Below are 23,422 nucleotides of genomic sequence, written 5' to 3'. Positions count from 1 at the left end.
TCCTCCAGACAGAGAGATTCCATTTGAGACACAAATCCAAGTGGCAGGAACCCAAATACTCTCGAGTCACATCTGCACAGCCTGCATCTGCACAGGATGTTTGCGTTGCACCACTCCTCCTTTGGTTTTTCCTGCAAATGCCATGGCTGTTTCTGCCTCAACTGGAAATGCCACAGCTGGGCAAAACTTGGCCATTGGGCCATATTCCAAAGGCAGTGTGATCTGGAGCAGATGCATGAAGAAGAGCTTTCCCCACTTACAAACCATACCAAAGAAGCCATCAATGTCACTTTCCACCTCTAAGAAAAAACTGGCAGTTCAGAAGGAAACATTGAGCTTTCTCACAGGGTCAGAAGGAAGGGAATTATCCAAAGGAGTTGAGGTTTCATAATCTTTATTGATTTAAAATCCTACTCTATAATCCTACTCTACAATCCTTGTCTACATTCCTACTCTACAATCCTTGTCTACACTCCTACTCTACAATCCTTCTCTAAATTCCTACTCTACAGTTCTACTCTAAGATGGCCATGGCAAAACTGTTCTAAATTGATTAGAACATTATCCTTCTCTCCTTCCACTGTTTCACTGAAAGGATGAGTGGCACAAGGCTGCACCCAGGCTTGGCCGATGTTAAAAATTGATGCTGTAGAAAGGAAAAGAAAACAAGAAGAAAGCATGATTTTCCAAGCTAAGAGCTTCAAAGGCAGGGGAATATTTTTTAAATGAAAAGGGGATTGAGTCAGAGTAGGTTTAAGGAGCATGGGGCTGCAGTGGCATAGGTTGGCCCAAGAGCTGGTAGGTGCCCCACCCCTGGAAATATCTCAGGTCTGGGTATCCTGTTCTCTTTAAAGATGTCCCTGCTCCCTGCAGGGCACTTGGACGACATGAGCTTTACAGGTCCCTGCCAGCCCTGTCTGGCCTAGGATTCCTCACCATTCTCAGTTGAACGGCACCAAGATTGGAAGGGAGGAGGAGGGGGGCACATCTGATGCCTTGGAATTCAGCAGAGAAGGAGCCCATCCGTCAGACACTGTGTCACCTGCAGCCCCTTGGCATTTTACCTGCAGGAGCTCCTCGGCAGACCAGCGCCGCGCCTCGTCTGTCTGCAGGCAGCAGCTCAGGAAGTCACGCAGCAAAGCTGAGAGGAGTTTGGGCTGCCGCAGCTGTGGGGTTCCTCCTTCGGCTATCAGGAGTTGAACCTGGAGCAAAAATAAAACAAGAGGGTCCACCTGCTCCTTTCCCATCTGCAACTGCTCTCCCAGAGCCCATTGTTTCAGCTCCACTCTGCAGTGGCAGCTTTTGCCCTGGCAGAGAGGCAGAGATGACTTCCCTGTACCATCAAAAAACCCAAGCCCCAAAGCAGCTCCAGGTTTTCCAACATCCAGCAGGTCTGGCTTTGGCAGCTGATTTCATTGAGTGATCTAGTTAGTGGGAAAATAAAGACATGCAAATACATGTTTTCTTCTCTGAGGATTCACACCAGCTTGAAATGCTTCTTGGAAGAGGGATTTTGCTATTCTAACTAACTCTACTCTTTCCAAGGATTATTACATAAAAGGCATCTCTGCAGTGCTTGTTGGTCCCTTAAGCACAGCTGCCATAAAACAAAACTCATTAAGTTTTTGTCCTGTTGTTGAAAACAATGGTAATTGGAAGAAAAGAAAGGAAATCTCCCAGGTGCTCTTCAGGGAAGGAAACAAATATTTGGGATCTCCTATTCAACACTGATACATTAAGATGGCTCCACAAATGGATGGGGATAAAAATGCCTGTTTGGGCACACAGGAGCCACCTGCAGCTTTGTCTCTCAGCAGTCTGAAAATTTCAGGTTCCCTTATGCGGTAAAAGGAAAATATTCCTGGAGAAATCAGAAGAAAGAGAAGTGTCATGCCTTTGGTAAGCCTCTGCTTGTTGGATACTCAAGTCAATGCATAAATGCTGGGCCCATCCCAGCAAGTGCCAGAAACAAACTGGAGGTTTTGGCAGACTCTCCCCATCACCAGGCTCCAGCTTGGTGATATGGAGAAAGTGGCTTGGGTTTTGAAAGAATATGGTCACTAAGTGTTTCAGCAGCACGTCACAAGAAGCAGCAGCGACTCTGTGGCTTTAAACTATCCTCTCCAGGTTGCAGGCAAGTTTCCCTGTGAGAAGAATGGGGGTGCACTTCTTCTCTCAAAAACACTGTTTCAGAAACTTTTTTTGGTTTGAGATTCTTTCCTTCATTGCTGGAAAGATAACACCAGTTCTGAGATGCTTGTTTCCTGTTATTAGGACCATCTACATAACCAAAAGAGCTGGAACGATAACCCAAAGAAAATGTTGTCTGAGAATGGAGCTTTGTTTGCGTGGGGTAAGGCTTGAGTTGCCCCACTGATGCAACCAAACCTACAGCAGATGCTGATGTGCTGCAGGGACATTTGTAGAAGGGGGCCTCGGTGGAAGTACTTGCAGCAGATGGCAATGGCATTTTGTCCAATGGCACAGAGAACATGGGACAGGTGAGAAAGAGAGCAGCATCAGAGAGTATTTGCTCCTTACCGAGACAGAACTTCTACTGTCATGAGGAACTTGTCGTTCTACCATTTCAATTCCCACAATTCCAAAAGACCATATGTCCACTTTGGGGCCATATGGTTGACACAGCACCACTTCAGGTGCCATCCACCAAGGAGTCCTGGCCACCGAGCAACAATGACTTTGCTCAGGGGTGAGCTGAGCAGAAAGGCCAAAATCAGCTGAGGAGAAAGCAAAATACTAGTTTTATTTGGATCCTGTCAATTAGAAAACCAATCTAAAGAATTGGCCAGTAGAATTTGGAGAATGTGCTGTTGCATTTCCTGGACAGCAGTCCCTGCTCTGTTTCCATGGGGCTTTAGCCAAGGAAATATGGCATTGGCTACTTAAAACATCCCCACAGTTTTTACACTTCCTCCAGCAGCACCTTTTGTTGCCCTGAAGGTTTAGATTGTAGCTCCCTCACTCTGGAAGGGACACACACAACACACACACACACAGCAATGCCACTCTTGACTGCTTGTGGTACCTCTGTGCACATCGCAACTGTGCCTTCAGCTCACAGCACGGGCCCTGCACTGCCAGCAGCACCATTTCTGGGGAGCTGGCAGTCACTGAAAGCAGCCCCACACCCCACATCCCTGGAAGGCTGAACCTGACCAAGAATACACTGACCCAGCTTGACAAAGCCATCGGTTCTGAGAAGGATGTTGCAGCTCTTCACATCTCGATGGATCACATGGTTGGAATGAAGAAAATCCAGTCCTTGCAGGCACTGAGAGAGAAAACAAAGAGGGTAGCAAAAATGAGTGATGTGATTTCATTATACAAGCAAGGAAACAGCTGTAAAAATTCCCTTTCCAGGGAAATGGGGAGTAATGGCAGAACACAGTGCCACTGAGAACTAGAGCCTGCTGCTGCAACAGTAGCAGAGCAGGAGCTTTGTCAGGAAAGGCATGCCAGCGTTTGAACCAGCAGCAGCAACTGCTGTTGTAGACTGTCCCCTGCAAACCAGGCAGAGTGACTGCAGCTGCAGTGGGTGTGCTCAGAAGCAAACAGCATTTGTGCTGCGCTGTTATCCTTGTCAGCAGAGGACTGTGAGAAATGAGTCTCTTTTCTTCTCTGCTGTTCATTTCAAATCCTGCCAACCAGCACCTTTGTTTTTAAAGGCAAGGAATGCAGTGCATAAAAGCACAAGGTAAACATTTAGAGAGGCAAGGTGGAGAACAGCAAATCCAAATACAAGCAACAGAGCTAGAATACAACAGCAGGAGATAAGAAGTGAGTAGAGTGAGTGCAGGGACACTGGCAGGCAGTTCACTTGAAAGGCTCTTGCTTGCTCATAGCACACCAGCAACACAGAAACCAAGCTTGGCACATGAAATCACTCCCATTCTGAGCCCCTGTTTCCCAGACAATCTTGCTCAAGCCTTTGGAAGCACAGGTGGGATCCCTGACCTCACGACTGACAGCTGCAATCTCTCCTTCAGACATGTAAGTCTTGCTGATGACATCACTCAGAGTGTCTCCGTCCATGTACTCCATCACCAGCCAGAGTTCCTCATGCACAAGGTAGCTGAAAGAAGAAGGAAACAAGGCCATGCAGATGAACATGCATGGCTAGCTTGTTTTTTTGCTCAGTTCTTGTTTCTGGGTCCCTTTGAGACAAGGACAGAATTAAAGGAAAATTGCCTCTAGGCTGTGCAGTGTTTTGCAGTCTGTGCTGTCTCAAGGAGAAAGGCATGTATGTAACAGCCCAGATAAAAAAGCTGCCACACAAGGTATTTCTGGAAATAAGCACCTAGTCTTCCTGGCATGCACAGCAATGGGAAATAGGGGCAACAATCCAAGGGAAATCCTCTCTAGGATGGATCATCAGCATTTAAGAAACTTGAAAAACTCAATCCCAAGAAAATGTGGAGGCAATGAACATACAGGGTTTTGAATTCTTAAGATAGGGCTGGTGCAGGTTTTTGAACAATTTTCAAACTGCCTTTGCCAGGGTAGATAAGTGCAGGCAAAATGCAGTCTCTTCCCACCCACTGGAGATAAGTAGAGAAATAATAATTAACCAATAATTAACAGCTCTATTTTCTGCCAGTGGCCAAAGCGGGTTTTTAACCTCTCATGCTTGTAATATGGAAACAAACATTGATGGGATAAGATCATGACCACTCACCTGTCTAAATAATTCACAACACTGGGACTCCTATTACTCTCCATGATCATGATTTCATTAACAGTTAATTGCTTCCTCCTCAGTCCTTGAAGATTTATTTTCTTTATGGCCACCTAAAATGATATTGAAAATGAGTAATTTGAGTAAATTGGTGGCATGAGACCACAACACACATGGAGGGAGTGATTCTGGAATGGCACAGCCAAGCTGTGCCAAAGCACCTTGTGATTAGACATTGGAGTAATTAGGAAGTGACAATCCAACAGCCCATTGCTCTGCTCCCTTGGGGGCAGTTACAGACACCTGACCACTGACACTTTGCCTTGTCCACTTGGTAACAAAGGTGTATCAACTCTCACCCATAAAGCTCTGACCACACTCTCTGCTGCTCTGTCTGGACTTCCAAAGAAGTCATCTGGGCCTTGGTACTCTGTGGATACAGGCAGGCCTTTGGGCTTTTAGGGACACCTTGCAGATCTCTCCCTACGTACAGTTCCCAAGTGGCTAATGAGCTACCAGTAACATTCAGATGTATTTGCTGGCAGCCAGAAATGAGGATTCAGGACTCTGAAGCTGTAGCCCCAAAGAGCAGTGAGATGCTCTAAGTGAGATGCTAAACCTTGGTTTTAGCAAATGAGAGCAAGTGGGCACTTCCTTCTCTAAAAGGAACTGCTGCCCTCCTTGCCTTCCTACTGGCAGCTGAGAAGCACCAAGACTGTCCCAAGTGCAATTTGCAGGCTGGCACCAGTCTGTGCTTCTTGTGCCTTTTCAGCACAGCCCTACCCAAAGCTCCACGCACAGATCTCACCAGTAGGGAAAGGCCTTGAGAGCAGCAGGGTCTGCAGGGGCTGTTGACATTTACCTCTCCTCCTGTGGCAATGTCAAGTGCTCTAGAAACTTCTCCAAAAGCCCTAGAAACAAAACAGCAAGAAAGAAAGGAGAAGCTGTTTAAATCTTGGAGAGAAAGCCAGTCCAGACAGGAAATCTCTGCTGTAAATGCCTAAAAGCTGCAGGTTGCAGGAGGGGTCTGCCAGAAGGCAGATGATACATTTTCCTCTCAAGTGCATGGGCACTGGTCCTGTTCCTGAAGTGCTGGGCTTTCCTGCCTCAGCTCAAATAGACAGCTTATTCCTTCATCTCGGCTATCAGTTTCTAAACTGTGCAGTTCTAATCCTGAGCATGGAGTATTTCCTTTAGCAAACTCTTGGAAAGAAATGTCCCTGAGGACTGTTATTGGACAGCTATTGTAAGGGGGTAAGCTGCTCTTTCAGGCAAGCAAGGTTCTTCTCCTGTCATTCGTGTGGCAAAATTCTATGATCTTGAGACATACACAAATGCTAAGGAAATTACCACAGAGCTGTCCCACACTTGAGAGACAAGGAGATCTACCAGGTTCTGTTCCTTGCTGCAGGCAAGACCTTGGTTGGCAGCATGGAGGTGTCTTTGACAATGCCTTCTGAGCACGCTTACAAATTCTGGCTAGCACTGAGAGATGGGGCAGACTAACCCTGGTGTCTAAACATGTTTGCAGCTTGTCTGACTTCCCACTTGATGGATATTCCACCAGCGAAACACCTGGCCCAAGGCTGTGTAGAAGTATCTGTGGACTCACCCGCTGCCAAGAATTTCCAGTTCAATGTATTTTTGTATGGGATTTTCCACGTTCACCATTCTCCCTGAGGGAAACAAAATGCAAGATTCTCACTTTCAAGCAGAAATCCCAATTTCCAGGAGATATGAAAGGCGGCCCCAGTGTCTGGGGCTCTGAACACTTTGTGGTCAGCTGGGCAGCAACAACAACAACAAGAGCAACAAGACAGGCAGTTCTGCAGTCCAAATGGCCAGCAGAGAGACTGGTTTTGTCCAGTCCTTTGAAGACTTCTCTTGTCAGGAAATAAAGCCCAGGGAGATGCATTCCCAGGAGAGGAGGGCATCTTCTCTCTGCAGCAGTTTGGCAAAAGAATGAATGCCTTTCCATCTGTAAACCAGAGCAGCTCCTGCTGTAACCCATTCCAAGGGAGGTTTCAGCATCAGGACCCTCACCCTGTATTTGCAGGCTGAGCTCCAAGACGCCCTTGCCCGTGGCCCATGGGAAGAAGCCCAGTGCTTCCCTTCACCCTGACAGCGCGCATCAGTCGCTGCCATTGGACTCGGCCTCTCAGCACTGCACACGTCTCCCCCACCTTCCCAACTGGGCACAGCGGGCAAGGGCAGCGAGGACAGCAGTGCTGCTCAGGCGCCGCTGTGACACGCACAGCTGCCCAGAGGAGATGCTGTCCCTCTCGGGAGTCCAGGCCGTGCTATGCAGAAGCCGGCCCAGACGAGGGGCTGCTGCCTCGGGGCAGCTCGGCTCTGCAGCGGCCGGCCGGGCGGCAGCATGACTCTCCCAGCTAAGGAAGGCTCCAGCCCCTGCAGTCACAGCAGCCTTCAGGGCCAGGGCACACAGCAAGGCTGCCAAAGGCCAAGCATGAGCACTGACAAGCAATGGCCACAAGCCACAGCCAGCCTGAGCCCCTGACAAGCTGCTGTCCCCATTCAGGACACAACGGGATTGGCTTTGGGATCAGACACACCGAGGTGTGGATCAATGCCCTTTTTTGTCTCAGCAGGTGAAGGTACACACAGAATGAAATGGGATTTTTTCTCAGCCCCACCAGGTCTTGATCGGAGGGCACAACACTGGCAGCTCTTATGGGTGAGAAGCAGATTAAATGGGTTGTGCTGCAGAATCACAAAGGGCTTGATGTGTTTTCCTAGAGACTGATCTGAGCAGGGGTTGGGCCAATGGGTAGCATTCTAAGAGTCATGGGAATGATTTGAAATCAGATATGAAAAAGTGCCATGGATCTGAGGAATACACAGTGGAGGGGCTGGAGGCTCGCTCCTGAGAAATGCCTGCGGTGAAGTTTTATCTGCTCACACCATGTCTATATGTCTCTTGGAGACATCTTTATAAGAATAAAAGTAGGATATTAATTTCAGATTGTTATACAAGTATCTGTTTTTTCCTTGTGGGCCCAGTAAAAACTGCTCTTGCTCTCTGTTTCTGCTGTCACCTGATGTTCTTTCAAAGGAGTCCTCACTGACAAAAATACCGCATTCTCATAAAATAAACTTGTCAATATAATAGTGGTAATAAGAATGTTCATACAAATGACCCCAGTAAGACACATGGGGCAGAACAGCTCCTTCAGGATGGAGAAAAGCAAACTCTACAAAAAAAACCCCAAAAAACCCAGAAAAAACAAAAATTAGAAACGGAACACAAAACCCCAAAAGCAATCAATTTCTCTGAAGCATTTTGGTACTGACAAGTGTTGGGAAGCCTGGAGTTTAAGTCGAATTTAGGGATCAAGTGTTCTCTTCAGTTTGGCCACTAGCATGCAGGACTTGCATAGATAATTTGCTAGGTCACAGCCTTCTGCTGATGCAAGAACAATCTCCTCTTCTGCCTTTAGCAGAAAAGGAAGCCCAGGCAAACCTGAGCCAGTCCAAGATTCCCTCAGAGGCAACAGGAACACCCAGAGTGCTCTCTCACTGCCTTGAAGCAGAGCAGTTCCTGTGGGGAGCCCTAAATGTCCCTGTGACACCAAATTGAGGAGGAATATTTGGTACAGCTATGCTGGCACGTGCACACAATACACTGTCCCTCAGACAAGAAATACACAAGCCATACTCAGTAGCTCCATGTAGTAGTCCTGTAGCTGAGCAGCATCTGTGTCAGTGCTGGAGATGGATGATCTGCCCAGGCTCCACTTCTCTGGCTGGGGAACAAAGGCTTCTTTAGATGACACTGCTGCTGCTGCTGCTGCTGCAGCAGATTCAATAGAAGAGCCTGAGTAGATCTGAGAGAGGAAATGAGTTAGTGTCAGAAAGATGACTGGCAGGGAATACCCTGAGTTATCTTTACAAACACAAGCCTAGAAGCGGTTGCTGTAACCCACATGCCAGACTCATAAACTGGATTATTTTGGATGCCCGCTTCTGAAACCAAATGGTCAAAACCAGAAGTTGGTTTTAATTGAGTTCATAGCCACCTTCATATTCCATTTTCATGGATTTTCTGAAGGATGATTGCAACAACGACCATTCCACTTCCTCCCAAGGATCCCTTTCCCCCTCCAAGGGCTTCAGACACATTTGCAGCTCCTTGTCCAAATGTTGTACCTCTTCCCACTGAGTTCACTTTTCCTCCACCATCTTTGAGACACGCTCAACCTTCAGCATCTCTGCTTGGGACAGTTGCTGTGCCTCACGCCGACCTTGGGGCTCTCCATCACCAGTCATTTGCTGGAAGCCTTTGCAGGCTGCCAGGTGAGATGTCAACATTTCCACCTCAAGTCAAACAGAACAAAACAGTCAGAGACTACAGCTTGTCCTTGTCTGCCATGGCTCATTGACTGTGAGGAAAGGGAAAGAGCAGGAGAGGAGCAGATTCACCAAGGGATACAGACAGCTTGTGGCTTGTGTTCAACATCTATCTGGGTGACTATGTTCACTTGCAAAAACACGTGTAGAAACAAGGAGAGCAGGAAGAGGCCAGCGGGAATGCATTCAGATGAGTGCTGGCAAAAGGGGAAAATGACTTGTGCCACTGTCCAGAGCAGCAGTTGGGAATCAGGAATTTTCCTTCAAAGCAGCTGGGATAGACACTACAGCAGAATGGCACTGAGAGGCATCACCCCACCTCCCTGCTGCTCTGCAGAGGAAAGGTAAGAAGGGCAGAAACCAGCAGGCTGCAGTAACTGCAGTGGCTATCACTGTTTCACTCACTTGCTCATCTAGAACCTCCATCTCCTGAATCAGGTGATTGGTTTTTGCTTTGATGATTTTCATTCCTTCCTCCAGCCTGTTCTCTCTTGCCTCGATCCTAGCCCAAGCTTCCTGCAGCTCTGCCTGCAGCTTTTCCTTCATGTTCTGTAAAGAAGAAAAGAGACATGGCTTGATGAGTGGAGTGGCTGCCACTCTATCACTCACCTGATCTCCTCTCTGCTGATGAAGCCACATCTCCTCTTCGATGCTCCTTATGACTTCCTGGTGCCTCCTCTTCACTGCCACGATGGCACTCTGAGCTTCAGGCAGCTCTGCCTGTGGCTCTGCCTTGATGATCTGTACACACAAAGGAAGAACAAGTGACTGGGAGCTGCCATCAAGCTCAGCTTTTCCCTCTTTCAGCCTCAAAATCACAATCATTCAGTCACTTCTTTCTGCTTCCTGCCTACCTCTGCTTCCACTGTAAACTTCCTGTCCCAGTGCTGATCTCTGCAGATTACAAGGCTCTGGGCATTCAGTGCCTCTGGAACTCCTGTCCTCCTCCTCAGTCCCAAGAGCTGTGTTTTATGCCCCTCTTCCTGCCCTTCACTCTGTCACCTGCTGAGTCAGGCTTACCTGGCCATTCTCCAGTGGCTCTTCCACGTGCTGCCCAAGCTGCTCTTCCTGCTCTCGCGCTGGGAACAGCTCTCCCTCAGTCTGGCACGGCATCTCTGACAAATCAATCTGCTCCTGCTCTTTCTCCAGAATGACCTGCACAGAAAGCAAGAGAATATGAGCTTCAACTCCCCACACAACATTTGTGGGCCACGACTCAAACACTGATGGGCTCACACATTCCCAAAGCACTGTGCTGCTGCTCTCCTGCCTTGTTCTCTGCCCATGGGGAGAACCAGATTCCAAAGGGACACTGGCAGTACAATCAGGGTCCATCTGGGTCTGAATCCCCAAGAGATTTTGGGCAGCTGACAGGAAATGTGTGCCATTTTTCAAGGGTCTGCTGAGGGCCTCCCTCTCCTTCTGCTCTGTCCTCTTTGTCTTGCCATAGTGACTGACACTCAGCCCTGTCCCACAGCTCCATCCTGGCTCTGCAGGTGGTTTCCTGTGTGATTTCATCCCTTGTGAGAGACACTTGTGGAGTTCATGTTCTCTTCTGGCCTGCACCAGCATTCCTGCCTTTCTGACATCTACACTCTTGTTAGAAATCCCGGTCATTCAGGAGATAAGGATGTGTGCAATTTGATCCTCTGATGGAGGTCAGAGAGCCCCTATGGCCACCTGAATATATGCAAGAGGACCAAGGTGCTTATCCTCCCTCTTTTGTCAGCTGAGAATTCTGAGCGGCACTAACAGAGACCCTCAAAAGCGCCCATCAACAAATGAATTGACACACCCCTAGGGATGCCAATGAAGGAAACCATGTGTCATGTAATGCATGTGTGACCTAAGTATCCAAACTCCACCTAGAGCTTGAGATTGTTCCACTCCCTTAAGACCTGCAGCAATTTGTTGGATAAAAAGAAGGTTTCACAGCAGAAGAGAGTGGAGGAGGAAAAGGGCTCTGAGGGGAAAAATCAACCATCTCTGCAGGGGGAATCATCTCTGCCTGCTCCGGATCAGTCAATGGAACCTGTCTCTCCTCCTCTCCTCAAAGGGATGCCTTTAGGTGACCTTTATACCACCAACTGCATTGGAGCAGAGATGGGAAAATTCAAATGGAATATTTGATATCTAACAAATAGATGATAGATAGATAGATAGATAGATAGATAGATAGATAGATAGATAGATAGACAGACAGATAGATCTAAGTATTATAAACTCTCTTACTATACTTTCTGTCCCTACACACATCAACACTTGGTAGCCAGTGCCCCCATCAACAGCAGTGCTGAACTTGCTCTCCTGTTGCTTCAATAAATCCCACTCTTGGGGAATCTGGATTGTGTCGGTGCTTTGCTGTCAGACCCAGAACACTGCTCTGGGAACTGCAGTCTTTGTGCATCTGTGCTCAGACAAGTTCTTCTCTTGGACTCAACCACACTGATGGTGCTGAAGTGGCTGCAATCAGAAATGAAGCCCAGCCCCTCCCAGCCCCTCTGATCTCTCAGGACCAGCTGGATTAATGCAAGGGCATTGATTTCCTGCTCAATTCCCAAACACAACACCTATTGATCAACCATGGGCTGCCAAAAGGCATGGGCACTGTCCACCTGAAAGTGATGTGCAAGCCCTGCTGTCTGGCCTGGCTCCAGAACAGCTCCTTCTGCCCCAACATCCCCACCCCAAATGATGTGTTCTCCTGCAAAAATACTGCATTTTCCAGAACTGCCATCTTCCAAATTCAAATTCTAACAGAGTCTCTTCCAGTGCTGCAAGTGGGCAGGTGAGCAAAAGCACCTTTAATGGCTGCAGAATGAGAAATTACACAGGGTTCTTCCTACTATCAAAGCAATAGACAAATAAACAAAGCAAAAGATGAAATTGTCACCCACTCCAGGGTCTAATCCTCTTGGCTGCAGGGAGGGGATGTTTGGCAGGAATGTGGCCCAAGTGGTGAGCACTGTCATGTAGGGATTGATGGAAGTCTGCTTGAAGCAGACTTGAAGCACCACGGCGCTGCCCAGCACAGGGGGACGCTCAGTGCCCTGCTCCTGCTGCCCCACTATTGCTGACACATGGCCAGCATGGCCCAGGCCTCCTTGGCCACCTGGGCCCACGCTGGCTCAGGTTCAGCTGCTGTTGAGCGACACACCTGGGTGCTTTGGGCGCAGGCAGCTGCTCAGGCACCAAGTGGCACATTTGACTTTAAAGACAGCATCCTGAATTTGGAGATGCCTTTCCTGTTCTTAGCAACACAAGACAGCACTCAAGGACTTGCAGCTTTATCCCATCCTCCAGGCTCCAGGGGAGTTTTCAAAGCTGCAGACTTCAGAAAAACAAGTCTCAACAGACATTTGTTGTCTTTGTTTTTGCCTCAGAAGTGGGGTTCAGAACTGTACAGTTTGTGTCTTTCACCACACAAGAGAAGAGTGGCCCCGCATGGATCCATGGACAACAAAATCATCTCTTTGCAGCTTATCAAAAGCCAAAAGAGACGTAGGCTCAGAGCGCCTGTCAGCTCTGCTACTGACTGCTCTGCCTGAAGAGGCAAAACAACAACCTGGCAACAAAGGCACCAAAATCCCTGATTTCAATCAGAAATTTCACATGCCCAGTGGGTCTCTGAAATACTCCCAGGTAAGCACACCCAAGAAGCTCATGGAGACAATCCATCCCAAAGTGCCTGTGTGGTCTGATCAACATCTTTTGTGCCTGCAGCTACTTGGCCAGTCTGTAGGGCACAGGACTCTCCAGACCCCAGTGTCCTCTCCAGAATGTGACATGGCTGAGCACATTTTCTTTGAAATGCTCCCTCCTCTGGGCACAGGGAGCCTTCATGCTTCAGGCTGGCCCCTATCAGAATCCCAGTAATTGGGGGCCTAAACATGACAGATCAAAAGTCATTTTTCAGCTGTCATTGGCTGGGGTGACTTGCTAGGTGCTGGCAGGATTCCAGCACTCAGCAGCCTCAGCTGCCAACAGCAAGTGCTGGCTGCTCAGGAACTTGCAGTTCTGCCTTGCACTAAAGACAACACCAGCCAGAAGTGGCACTTACAGTCTCCGAATGTTCAGGCTGGGGTGTGACCACCGCTGGAGGCTTGTGGTCATTTTGCTCCTCTTTGGCCTCTTCTCCAGGAGCAGAGGGAGCCAGAGAAGAGTCTGCTGTTGGTTCTGGGCTCTGTGGACAGATAGTAGTGTTAGGGACAGGCAGCTACCTATCCTTTATAACCTTACTTCTATTCTGTTCTATTTCTACAACCAGCTCGACTAAGGACAAATCATCAACTTTGATAGCACTGGGATTCTAAGTCACTCCAACTAAATGAAAATGGGTTAATCAACTGGACTGCAAATTGTCTGAATTAGATCTCCCACCCTGGCTACTATCAAGAAGCAGCAAAACTGGTCTTCTGGTTCTTTTAAAGCACTGAAGTGGAAAATGAGGAAATAGCCAGCAATGCTTTTGCTATCACTGCTGCAGAGATGGAAATGGATTTCCTTTCAGCCTACTCAGCTGGCCACCTACACTCTACTGCCACAGGCCAAGCTCCCAGCTTGCTCCACAATTCTCAAATAGCAGGAACATCAAAGGTTCCTTTCTCACTCACCTCAGGATGGGCACCTCTGAACACACGCCTCAGGTGACCTGCAGTGAGCAAGGGAAAATGAACCCAATGGGGTGAGAAAACTGCCTGGGCTGCTGAATCCCATAGAATAAGTGAACCCAAACAGAGGGTATTTTCCTTTGACAGCATTCCTCAGGAGATATAATTATTTCAAACATGCAGCAAGGGAACTGGGCAATATTCTTGCTTGTGCCTACACTTTGGCCTGTTTTGCCACTAAGTGAACACAAACTTGACCAAGAAAATGCAAAATGTTCTTTAACACTCAATGTTCGTGTCCTGTCCAACAGATAAAGTAGTTTTTGCTCTTTTCCATTTCAGGTACTTTTTTAAAAATAAGTTGCATGCAATAGTTCTCATTAACTTGCTGGAAACAGTTGCCCAGAAAATCTTCCCCCAAATCCCCCTGAGCTGTGGCAGTTCTATGGTGCAGCACAGCAACAGCAGCTCCAGCGTTCAGGAGCACACACTCACTGCTTTGGAGTTTGCACTTCATTGCAAAGGGTATTGCTATTCTAGCACTCAGAAAAAAGTGAACTTAGTCAAATCCTTTCATGACAAGATTGAGAACAAAAGAAGCTTTCTCTCAATTGTGGGGAGAACCACAAAGTCTTAAGAAGGCCTTCTGAGAAGGTCTCTGCATTTTCAAAGCTTTCCTGCTTGACCCAGCAAACTGAGGAAAGGACAGACTCTGCTGCCACAGACTCTCCTGTGCACAGAATGGAACCCTTGCAAATGCTGCCTGCAGACCCCTGGCTACAGGTATCCCATTTTTTGCTAAACTTGTTGACAGGAGCTTTAGCAAAGCAGTGGCATCCTAATGGTCCTTCTGTTTCAAAATCAACCCAGTCGCTAAGAAAAAGCAGGAAGACCTCCAAAAGCAAGGTTAGGTTACACCCAGGGAAAACCTCTACTTTGTGCCAGGTTAGTCAGGTAATAGCCAGAAAAACTAATGCCATAAAGAGTGCAAACTGCAGCAGCGAGTGGCTCCATCATTGGAGCACTGCTGTGCCAGTTTGCAGACTGTGCTCAAACACAAGCAAAAAACAAGGCTCCTGTCAGTGTGCAGCTGCCCACTGACAAACACCTCAAGCAGGAGGATGCTCCTGCACTGAGAAAGCCCAAGAGCTGCTCTGACCCTGAGGCCTTCCGTGCACCAAGGCAACCTTCTGATGTCACCCTGACAATGGTGGCAACCATGCCCTGACATCACAAAGCAAGCCTTCTGCATTGGAATTTATGCAAATTTATGCAAAGCAACCCACCCTCCCCTCCAGCAAACACAGAATAGCCTGGGAAGTTCTCCTCTGTCACAAAGCTGCACAAACTCCCCTGGTGAAACAAACCCTGTTGTTCAAGGGATCCAAGAGTAAAAGCAAGAGTGGCCCGTGCAGCTACAGCCTGTTCCCCAACTGAGCACTCAGACGGGACCAAAGACAAGGCAACCAGACCAAGAGAATGGCCCAAAGCATTGCAAAGAACCAGGAAAGAAAGCACTGTTGCCATAACAGCTGAAATAATTCTTCACAAATCTCTCCATATATGTGCATATTTATTGGACATGCCCAGGGCTCCGGTGTACATATATCTCTGCCTTTATTCCCATTTGGAAGCAGATGAACTGGCAGGATCTGTCCACCTGCAGCAGCAGCAGCTGCTCCAAGCTGGGAACATGAGTGGCAGTGCTGATTTCCAGAGCCTTCTGTCCCCCAGGTGAAGCCTAGGCAGGAGCAGGTTGAAAAGTACTGGCGCTGCTGCTGCTGCTCAGTGCCAGAGAGCTCTGGCTGGGCAGGGTACGGTGCCCACTGTGCTGTTGGCTCTTTCTCCTGCCAGAGCTGGACACACCTGGGAACAAGTGATGATGACTCCTGGGAAAACCAAGGGGGTTTTGGGAGCTGCACTGCTCCACACACAGTCAGGCCACCTGCAGCACAGAGCTTTGGCCTTCAAAAAAAGGTAAACCAGAGAGAAACAGCTGGAAAATGTTTCATTTTTACCATTTTCATTTTCTGACATATTTAAATCACAACTCAGAATTTATTGACATGAGTGTAGGGGTATCCTGAGGCTCTCTGCTAGTCATTATCATAGCTTCAGTGCCGGGGTCTGCATTTCTTCATGCGGGAACAGGAACAACACAGCACCAATATGATGATCAGATCATTTGTTCATTCTCTAAGCTTGGTTACATTTATACTGTATACAGATCTATTCATACAAGTATCTCCTCTACAATTGGCTGCACACATCCTTGTAAGCATTTGTATTGGATAATTACATTTGTGTATATGGGACCACAACTTGTGTGTTCAACTTCTCTACCTCTCATCTTCCTTTGTGTTCTTTTACTGACCATGACTGTTCCTTCCCTGTCTGATAACCTTGCCCACATTCTTAACTCTTTCACATTATGGTCAAATTTGTTCTAATGCAGCTCAGGGTTCTACATCTCCCTTTGTTTTTCTTTAAAATTGGAGGAACTAAATGATGCAACATTTGTTGAAGGCATTGTAACAAACAAGGAAGAATCAGCAGAAAATTTAAAAATACAGTCAGTAACATTACTGCCGTATTGACCAAGGTCTGCCACCAACCCCTTAAACCCAAACTAGCAAGCCAGTCTGAAAAAGGATCATGTCTTTCTCTAATAGGCTTCATGTTTTCATGTCGTCCTGCCAATTGTTTATGAATATTTTGGGAGTGCTCAGATAAATTAAAACAACACATTCCTTCAAAATCTTCACACCCGTGTCTATGTGCTAATAACAAAAAATCTATGGCTGCACAATTCTACACAGTGGCATGCCTAATACTATCAACATCAGTTAGCAATTCACTCAACACTTTCTTGGTCAAATGCAGCTGTTTATCTCCCCAACAGGCAAGACGAGCTTTATTTTTCACATTTATGGCAGCCATTCCCTCTGGTAAAAGGAAAGATGTTGCAGTGACAGTCACCAATGATGGTAATTGCACTTTAGCAATACAAGTCTCATCAAAATTCCAAATGGATGGATGTGATCTTTGATTATGACTTTGACTGACATTCAATAAATTCTTCATGTGGGACGCAAATAATGTTAGTGGACTAAGAGAGCATGGTCCACCAACAGGTCATCTTGGAATACCAGGCCATGCTCAATTCCCACAAATCAAAAATAATCCCAGTGGGACTTCCCACTCTCCTGAAGTGTTTACTGTCAGACCCCCTGTTTTTAATCTGTTCCATGGAGATTGTCCTGTAACATTTTGATAACCTTCAAACAATGTTTTTCCTCCTTGCTTTTGTAGCCAACTAATCCAAGGATCCCCAAACCAAACTACTCCTGTACCATTAACTGCTTGCCATGGTGGGGCCATACTGTTGCAACTAGGCAGAACAGTAACATTGACATCCAAGGTTGGGAAAACACTGGCTAACAAATGCAGTTCTTGAAATGGAGCAGGATATGATCAGTTCAAATTTGCAATTACTCTTTTCTGCCAGGCTGCATTGAGCATATACAGCCAAGTATACTGTCCCTTTGGACTGAGACAGTCATCACTATTGCAGCTTCTTAAATTTACAATTTTTGGGTCCCACCAACCAGAAAAATCTGTTTTGTTCTCCTGAAGGGGAATTCCAATTAAGCAAGTTCAGAATTGGTCTTTGGCCTGCTGTAAACTGAGACAAAAATCTTGCATATGGGACACATTAGCCCAGGTTACCCAAATATTTCTTTGTGCTTTGTCCAGAAACACCCCTCACCATACAATGAAAAACCCCAGAAAATCAACATTAACATTGCCATGGGCATGCACATCGCCATCGTCTTTCTGCCTTGTCCCATTCACTACTACAAACTTGCCGCCTTTGGGCAACTCCACCACCCAGTCCACACTTGGTGTTCACTACCTTACTGCCTTGCCTAATATGTAATAATGCTAAGCGTTTAAGAAGCTCAAAGCTAATGTCTGCTAATACTCTCTGTCCAAAATCTTCAATCTGTTTGAATGAGTTTAGAAACTGTTCAGAAACTGCAACAGCAGTACTCTGACTGCCACCCTTGGAGCATTCACTCCAGGCAATTGATCTAATGGTGAACCACCAAAGTCAGTCAACCATCGTGCTCTAGAGAAGGTAACAACCGGTGTGATACACGGCTGACACTTATACACCTCCTCTATTTCACGTGCCCGAGTGACTCTCCAACTCTCTTGTTTACACCAAGAACAATACACCAACAGCCAGGGTCAATAGTCAAGCCCTTCTTCTCCACAAACACCTTCAAGAGTCTCTAATTGTCTCTTGTCAACTGATTGTGTTCAAAGAGCCGCATAAAATGCAGAAAGATCTGGCAAAAAACCAACTGCGTCCTTATTGTCAGGGTGCAGGGCACTCAGCAATGGTGTCAATGCCAAGTTCATTCAACACTGGTGTCTCTTCCATGCTTCAGGACAAAGAGCTGATGTCATTATTCTTCTATAAGCATGGTTTAAGCCATTTTGCAGGAATCTACGTAGATTAAATTTTCTCAGTGGAAATACAAGCATAAGCCCTTCCCCAAGTTTATAACTGCATTGGGCCCTCCCATAACCCAGTCAGGGGAGAAAAATATTTAATTTGAATATTTTTGAAGGTAAAATCAGATCGGTTTGTTTGCATTTGTACTATTGCAGGAGCATGGTCTTGTCTTCCACATACATTCAACCAATTTATAACAAATAATGATTTTGCCAATATTTCATTGGGGGTACCCCTTATTTTCCCCTGTTTTTCTAAAATAGTAAGGTGACTTTTAAGAATGTGATGAATGCATTCAGCAATTGCTTGGCCAGACGAGTTATATGGGACTCCATGGAGAAGTTGAATACCTCAATCTTGTAAAAAATTAGCAGTAGAAATTTCTCAATATAGGGGACCATTGTCAATTTTGATCTTCTTGGGGCATCCCATGACATCAAAAGTTGGAGTGCTTCTCCAAAGTTGTTGAGCCACAGCAGCTGAGGCAGATGAATGGGCAGAAGCCCAGACAAATGCTGAGCAAGTATCCACTGACATATGCACATAATGCAATGGTCCAAAAGGTGAACATTCAGTAACATCAGTTTGCCAAATCTGACAGTGCTTGAGTCCTGGAGGATTAGCTCCTCCATCTTGCAGTGGTGTCAGAATAGCGCTCTCAGGACATGCTGCAACCACTGCTCGAGCTTGTGTTTTTTGAATTCCAGATTGTTTACAGAGAGCAGCAGCAGATTGATGAAGGCCAATATGTGAACAGGATGCCTCTTGAATTTTCTGATCTCTGGAGAGGACTACTGAAGAAGAGCCTTCTCCACTTACAAACCATACCAAAGAAGCCATCAATGTCACTTTCCACCTCTAAGAAAAATCTGGCAATTCAGAAGGAAATGTTGATCTTTCTCACAGGTCAGAAGGAGGGGAATTTTCCAAAGGAGTTGAGATTTCCGAAACTTTATTGATTTACAACCCTAGTCTATATTACTACTCTACAATCCTACTCTACAATCCTACTCTAAGTTGGCCATGGAGAAAACAGTTCTAAATTGATTAAAACATTATTGTCTTCTCCTTCCACTGCTTGACTGAAAGGATGAGTGGCATCAGGCTGGAGCCAGGCTTGGCCAATGTTACAAGTTGATGGTGCAGAAAGGAAAACAAGAAGCAAGCATGATTTTCCAAGCTAAAAGCTTCAAAGGCAGGGGAATATTTTTTTAAATGAAAAGGAGGTTGAGTCAGAGTAGATCTAAGGAGCATGGGGCAGCAGTGGCATAGGTTGGCCCAAGAGCTGGTAGGTGCCCACCCCTGGAAATACCTCAGGTCTGAGTATCCTATTCTCTTTAAAGATGTCCCTTGCTCCCTGCAGAACACAGATTAGGTGAGCATTACATGGCCCTTTGTGGTAGTTCGACATTAATTGACATTTAAGGAAAGAAGTAAGAAACCACCCACAAAGGGATTTCTTTGAGAGCAGCTGCTGAGAGCTTCCTCTGTGCCTGAGACAGGCCAATAGCTGGCTACTTCTGAGAACTGACTACATTTTGCACCATTTAGAAATTAGATCTGCCTCTGTGATGATCCCCATTTTAAAACCACAAGCCCAGAACCTGGCTCTCGTTACTTGCAGACCCAGAAGGGAGTGGAGCTCTGGTGAGGCCGGCCCTGCTTGCCCACGGCCTGTGCGGCCTGGGGGAGGCTGGGTTGGACCCCAGCGGCTCCTGGGCCGGGGATGGAGGCTGCAGGCCCCTGGCCCCAGGCAAGGCTGGGCCATGGCTGCTGACATCTTTCTGACACTAAACCCCATCCCCACCTGCACCGATGGCTCCAGGCTGAGCTTCCCCTCCCAGGGGCTACCAGGAAGAGAGAGGGGCCTAAAATGGTCTGAAATCCAACACCGTGACTGCCGTGACCTGGGCAAGAAATAACTCCTTCACTACACAGGTGAGACCTGCAGACCTCAATCCTCTCTCAAGGGAGAGAAAAAAAGTGATGACACATAGAAAGACAACATGAAAACACCAAAGTCAGTAAAAGAAGGAGTCAAGCCTCAGATGGAATTTGGATCAGGAGATGATGAATGGGCTGCAATATTCTTTTGGTAGGACCATGGAGATGGACAATGATATACTGAAATATCACCTTTAATTCATGAGAAAAGTAAGGGGGATGAAGTATTCAAACTGTAGATGTGAGCAGAGGCATCTGCAGCCAAGCAGATGTTGGAATAGCTGTAATCCCATGAGAAGCTTGAACAGAGAGAGAGAGAGAGGAAGATCTTTTGCCCCCAGGGAGAGAAGAAGAAAACCTCTGTTCCCAGAGATGATGACAGAGACAGATGAATGGAACTTTTGCCTTTGAACAACTTATCTTTAAAATAATACCCCATGAGTTCATGGCCTACGGACAGAGCTCTAGGAGAGCTGTGGAAATGGGAGGAATGTCACGATGCAGAATTCTGGCCTGGGTAGCTGCTATTTGTGGAAAGGAAAAGCCATGAGACAACTGTTTCTTGTAGAGAAGTCTCCATGGCATGGCAAGAGAAAACTCCAGTCCCTACAAGAACTGATGGAAGACTATTGTCTAGTTGGTACTGTTTCAACATCCCAGGTTTTGTTCCTACGTGGTCAGTTGGGAAAGGAAAAAGTTGGGTAAAAAGAAAAAGACAATATTTCATGGGAAATAAGCTTTGGAAAGTAATATTTGACACATTTTCAAAGACATGCTTTTGTTCCCTCTCCCTGTTATGACTGGACAAGGGTTTATTTCGTGCATAACATCAGCAATAAGCTTGTGTATGGGGAAAATGAAAGTATAAACCCAGTGTAAACTATTTTCCAGATGTGTCAGTAGCTTCAATGGCCACCAGTAGTCAGCACACCTATCAGCCTGTAATTGTGTTCAGGATTGGTGCAGGTTCTTCCATGTCAAGTCCTCCTGCAGGGCACATGGGGGCCTGGGCATGCTGCTGGCTTGCTTTCTTTTAGGAGGCTGGGATGAGGAAGGGTCTGGGGGTTTTTGTCAAGGAGATGATATTTGAGTGACCGTGTACATGCTCAAAGGCCCACAGACTGACCGGCCCATGGCAGGACTGACCAGTGCTGGGAGGGCTGCCCCTTGCTGCCCTGCTTAGAGGTGTTAAGCTGCTCCTTCACCTCGGAGACAGCCAAGCACAGCACTTTTGTGCAGAAACACTTTGTTAGCCCTGGTTTGCACAGCTGCAGCAACTGGGATGGTTGGAGCGCCCCTTTCTGCACTTGGAAAGCAGCTGAGTCATTCACAGAACAGGGCTGGGAATTCCCCACGTTTGCCCATTTGGAATTCCCTCTGCCCTGAGCGTGTCACATCCCGCTCCTCAGTGACATCCCACCCAGACTGGAACATGGAACTCCCTGTTTTCAAGGACACGTGGCCATTGTCACCGGCACACAGCAAGCCCGCTCAGACCCTTCTGCAGCTACAGCGAGAGCGGAGGTGTCACAGTGCTAGGGAGTGTTGCTCCAGATTGGTTGGTTCTAGCACAAGGTGATCAAGAGGCCAATCCACACACTGAGTGGAGGTAATTCTTTACAGTTCTGTGCAGAAAGGGGGGCTCAGTGGTAAATCCACAAAGGCACTACCACAAGAATTAGAATGTTTTACTATTTATACTATTTATCAACTAAAACAATTAGTGTTCGTTGACTCCAAGTCACCTAGTTCTTCCCATAATTACTATTCCCTCTACTGTTAGATACGGATCCTGTCACTTCTCATGCTGATTAGTCTGAATGTTCTGTCTCTCTGTTCTCAGTGAAAGCTTTCCTGAGTGAGTGGCCATGGTTTGCCCTGCTGGAATTTCCTTTTACCCCACCGGAGCTGATTCAGCACAGTTGCTGCTTTGGCTTTAGTAGTTGGTTCCATGTCTTGGGGGTTCTGCCAAATGTCCTTGTGCCCATAAATTCTGCATTCTTTGTGTCCACCATCAGTGGTACATCCTTCTTCCCAAGCCTTGCTAACCTTCCCTTGGTCGGAGATCACTGTTGCCTGTCAAGCCCTGCACCTTCAAAAGGCAATTCAGCCAAGAAGTAATTTGCCTTTCCAACACCTGGCCATCACTTAGAGCTTGTTGGCTACTTTCTGTTTCATGGAAATAATCTCCCTTCTTGTTGCTGAGCCTTGGAAGCCATAAAGGCCAAACAGCAAAGAACACCTTTCCCTAACATCAAGTTTACATTTCCCAGATTTTGCGACAGAAGCAGTGGCTGTGTAGGAGCGGGAACAGCCAAGGCAGAGCCGGATGGCAGAGCTGCGAGCCTGGGCACGATCCACCATGTTCCACAGGGCTCTAATCCACACTGCGCCCCACAGGGCCCCCAGCACCACTGCCATGCCTGTCAGGGTGACCCAGAGGTCCCAGGACCAACAGGTGAGGGGTGGCTGTTGGGCTCGGGGGGTTGACACCGTGGGGGCTTGGCCGTGGTTTTGGTGTCAGGTGCTGCTGACCCTGTGGGTCTTGCTGTGCAGGGCTGGGGCCCCTCTGGTGCTCCAAGGGTCCCTTTGAGGCAGCCACCCCGCTGGAGGCGATTCACAGGGATGACACTGAGGAGGTGCCAGTGGATGTCACAGGTTCCCTGATGGAAGTGGCTCTCAAGGATGACATGGAGGAGGTACCAGTGGAAGCTGGAAGTACCCCGTGCTTTCACATCCAGTAAACTCATGTTCTGGGCATGGCTTTTGGTCCAAATGCATGGATTTCTCATTGTCCCATGTTTTTAATGGGTCATTGAAAATGTAAGGATAAATGAAGCCCTTGAACAGGAATTTATTTTTTTTTTGATGTTTTGATTTTTTTTTTTTTTTTTTTTTTTTATTTTATTGGGCGTAGGCATTACTTTATTCCTGGCTCTGGTGCATAGTAGAGAACTCCAGCCACATGCACGCCACTACCAAAGCTTTTCCACTTATTGAAACCTTTTTAGCAAACAAAGAAATTACTGTCCATGGCTTCTAAATGACATCATTCTTCTCATTAATTAGTTTTCTATTGTATTGGCTTGGATATTGGTGTCTCCTTTCTCATTTCAATTAGTCCACATTTTTCAGTCTGTTTATTAACTTTTTCCCAGACAAGTTGTTTTGAGCTCTGAGGCAGAAATGTTTTTATTAGTGTTTGTCTTCTGGTTACTCCAGCATGTTCGTGGAGAGCAATGAAGTGTAGATTCCAGGTGGCCAGCCTTTTACGCCTCA

General features: G+C 47.0%; 1 protein-coding gene across 1 annotated transcript; it reads right to left on the bottom strand.

The window, feature by feature from the left end:
- Positions 1–553: 553 nt before the first annotated feature.
- On the bottom strand, positions 554–17,504 carry LOC131572603 (serine/threonine-protein kinase PAK 3-like). The gene is made up of 12 exons (XM_058825848.1): positions 17,484–17,504; positions 10,085–10,219; positions 9,674–9,805; positions 8,373–8,541; positions 6,309–6,372; positions 5,559–5,607; positions 4,697–4,809; positions 3,976–4,093; positions 3,193–3,292; positions 2,542–2,738; positions 1,065–1,202; positions 554–646 (listed from the first exon to the last, which is right to left on the bottom strand). The coding sequence occupies exons 1-12, from the start codon at positions 17,502–17,504 to the stop codon at positions 554–556; spliced, it is 1,329 nt and encodes a 442-aa protein (XP_058681831.1).
- Positions 17,505–23,422: the final 5,918 nt, after the last annotated feature.

This window comes from Poecile atricapillus, chromosome Z, assembly GCF_030490865.1.
Source record: "Poecile atricapillus isolate bPoeAtr1 chromosome Z, bPoeAtr1.hap1, whole genome shotgun sequence".
Classification (NCBI taxonomy): Eukaryota; Metazoa; Chordata; class Aves; order Passeriformes; family Paridae; genus Poecile; species Poecile atricapillus.
This window is presented reverse-complemented; position numbering and strand designations above follow the sequence as displayed.

Bases quoted from the DNA above. Each gene is read 5' to 3' on its own strand.
- LOC131572603 (XM_058825848.1), bottom strand. From the start codon at position 17,504: ATGGCGATGTGCATGCCCATG. The intron at 5,608-6,308 runs GTGAGTCCACAG...TTTTGTTTCTAG, and splicing joins CTGGAAATTCTTGGCAGCGG to GGCTTTTGGAGAAGTTTCTA. The intron at 4,810-5,558 runs GTAAATGTCAAC...ATATCATTTTAG, and splicing joins ACATTGCCACAGGAGGAGAG to GTGGCCATAAAGAAAATAAA.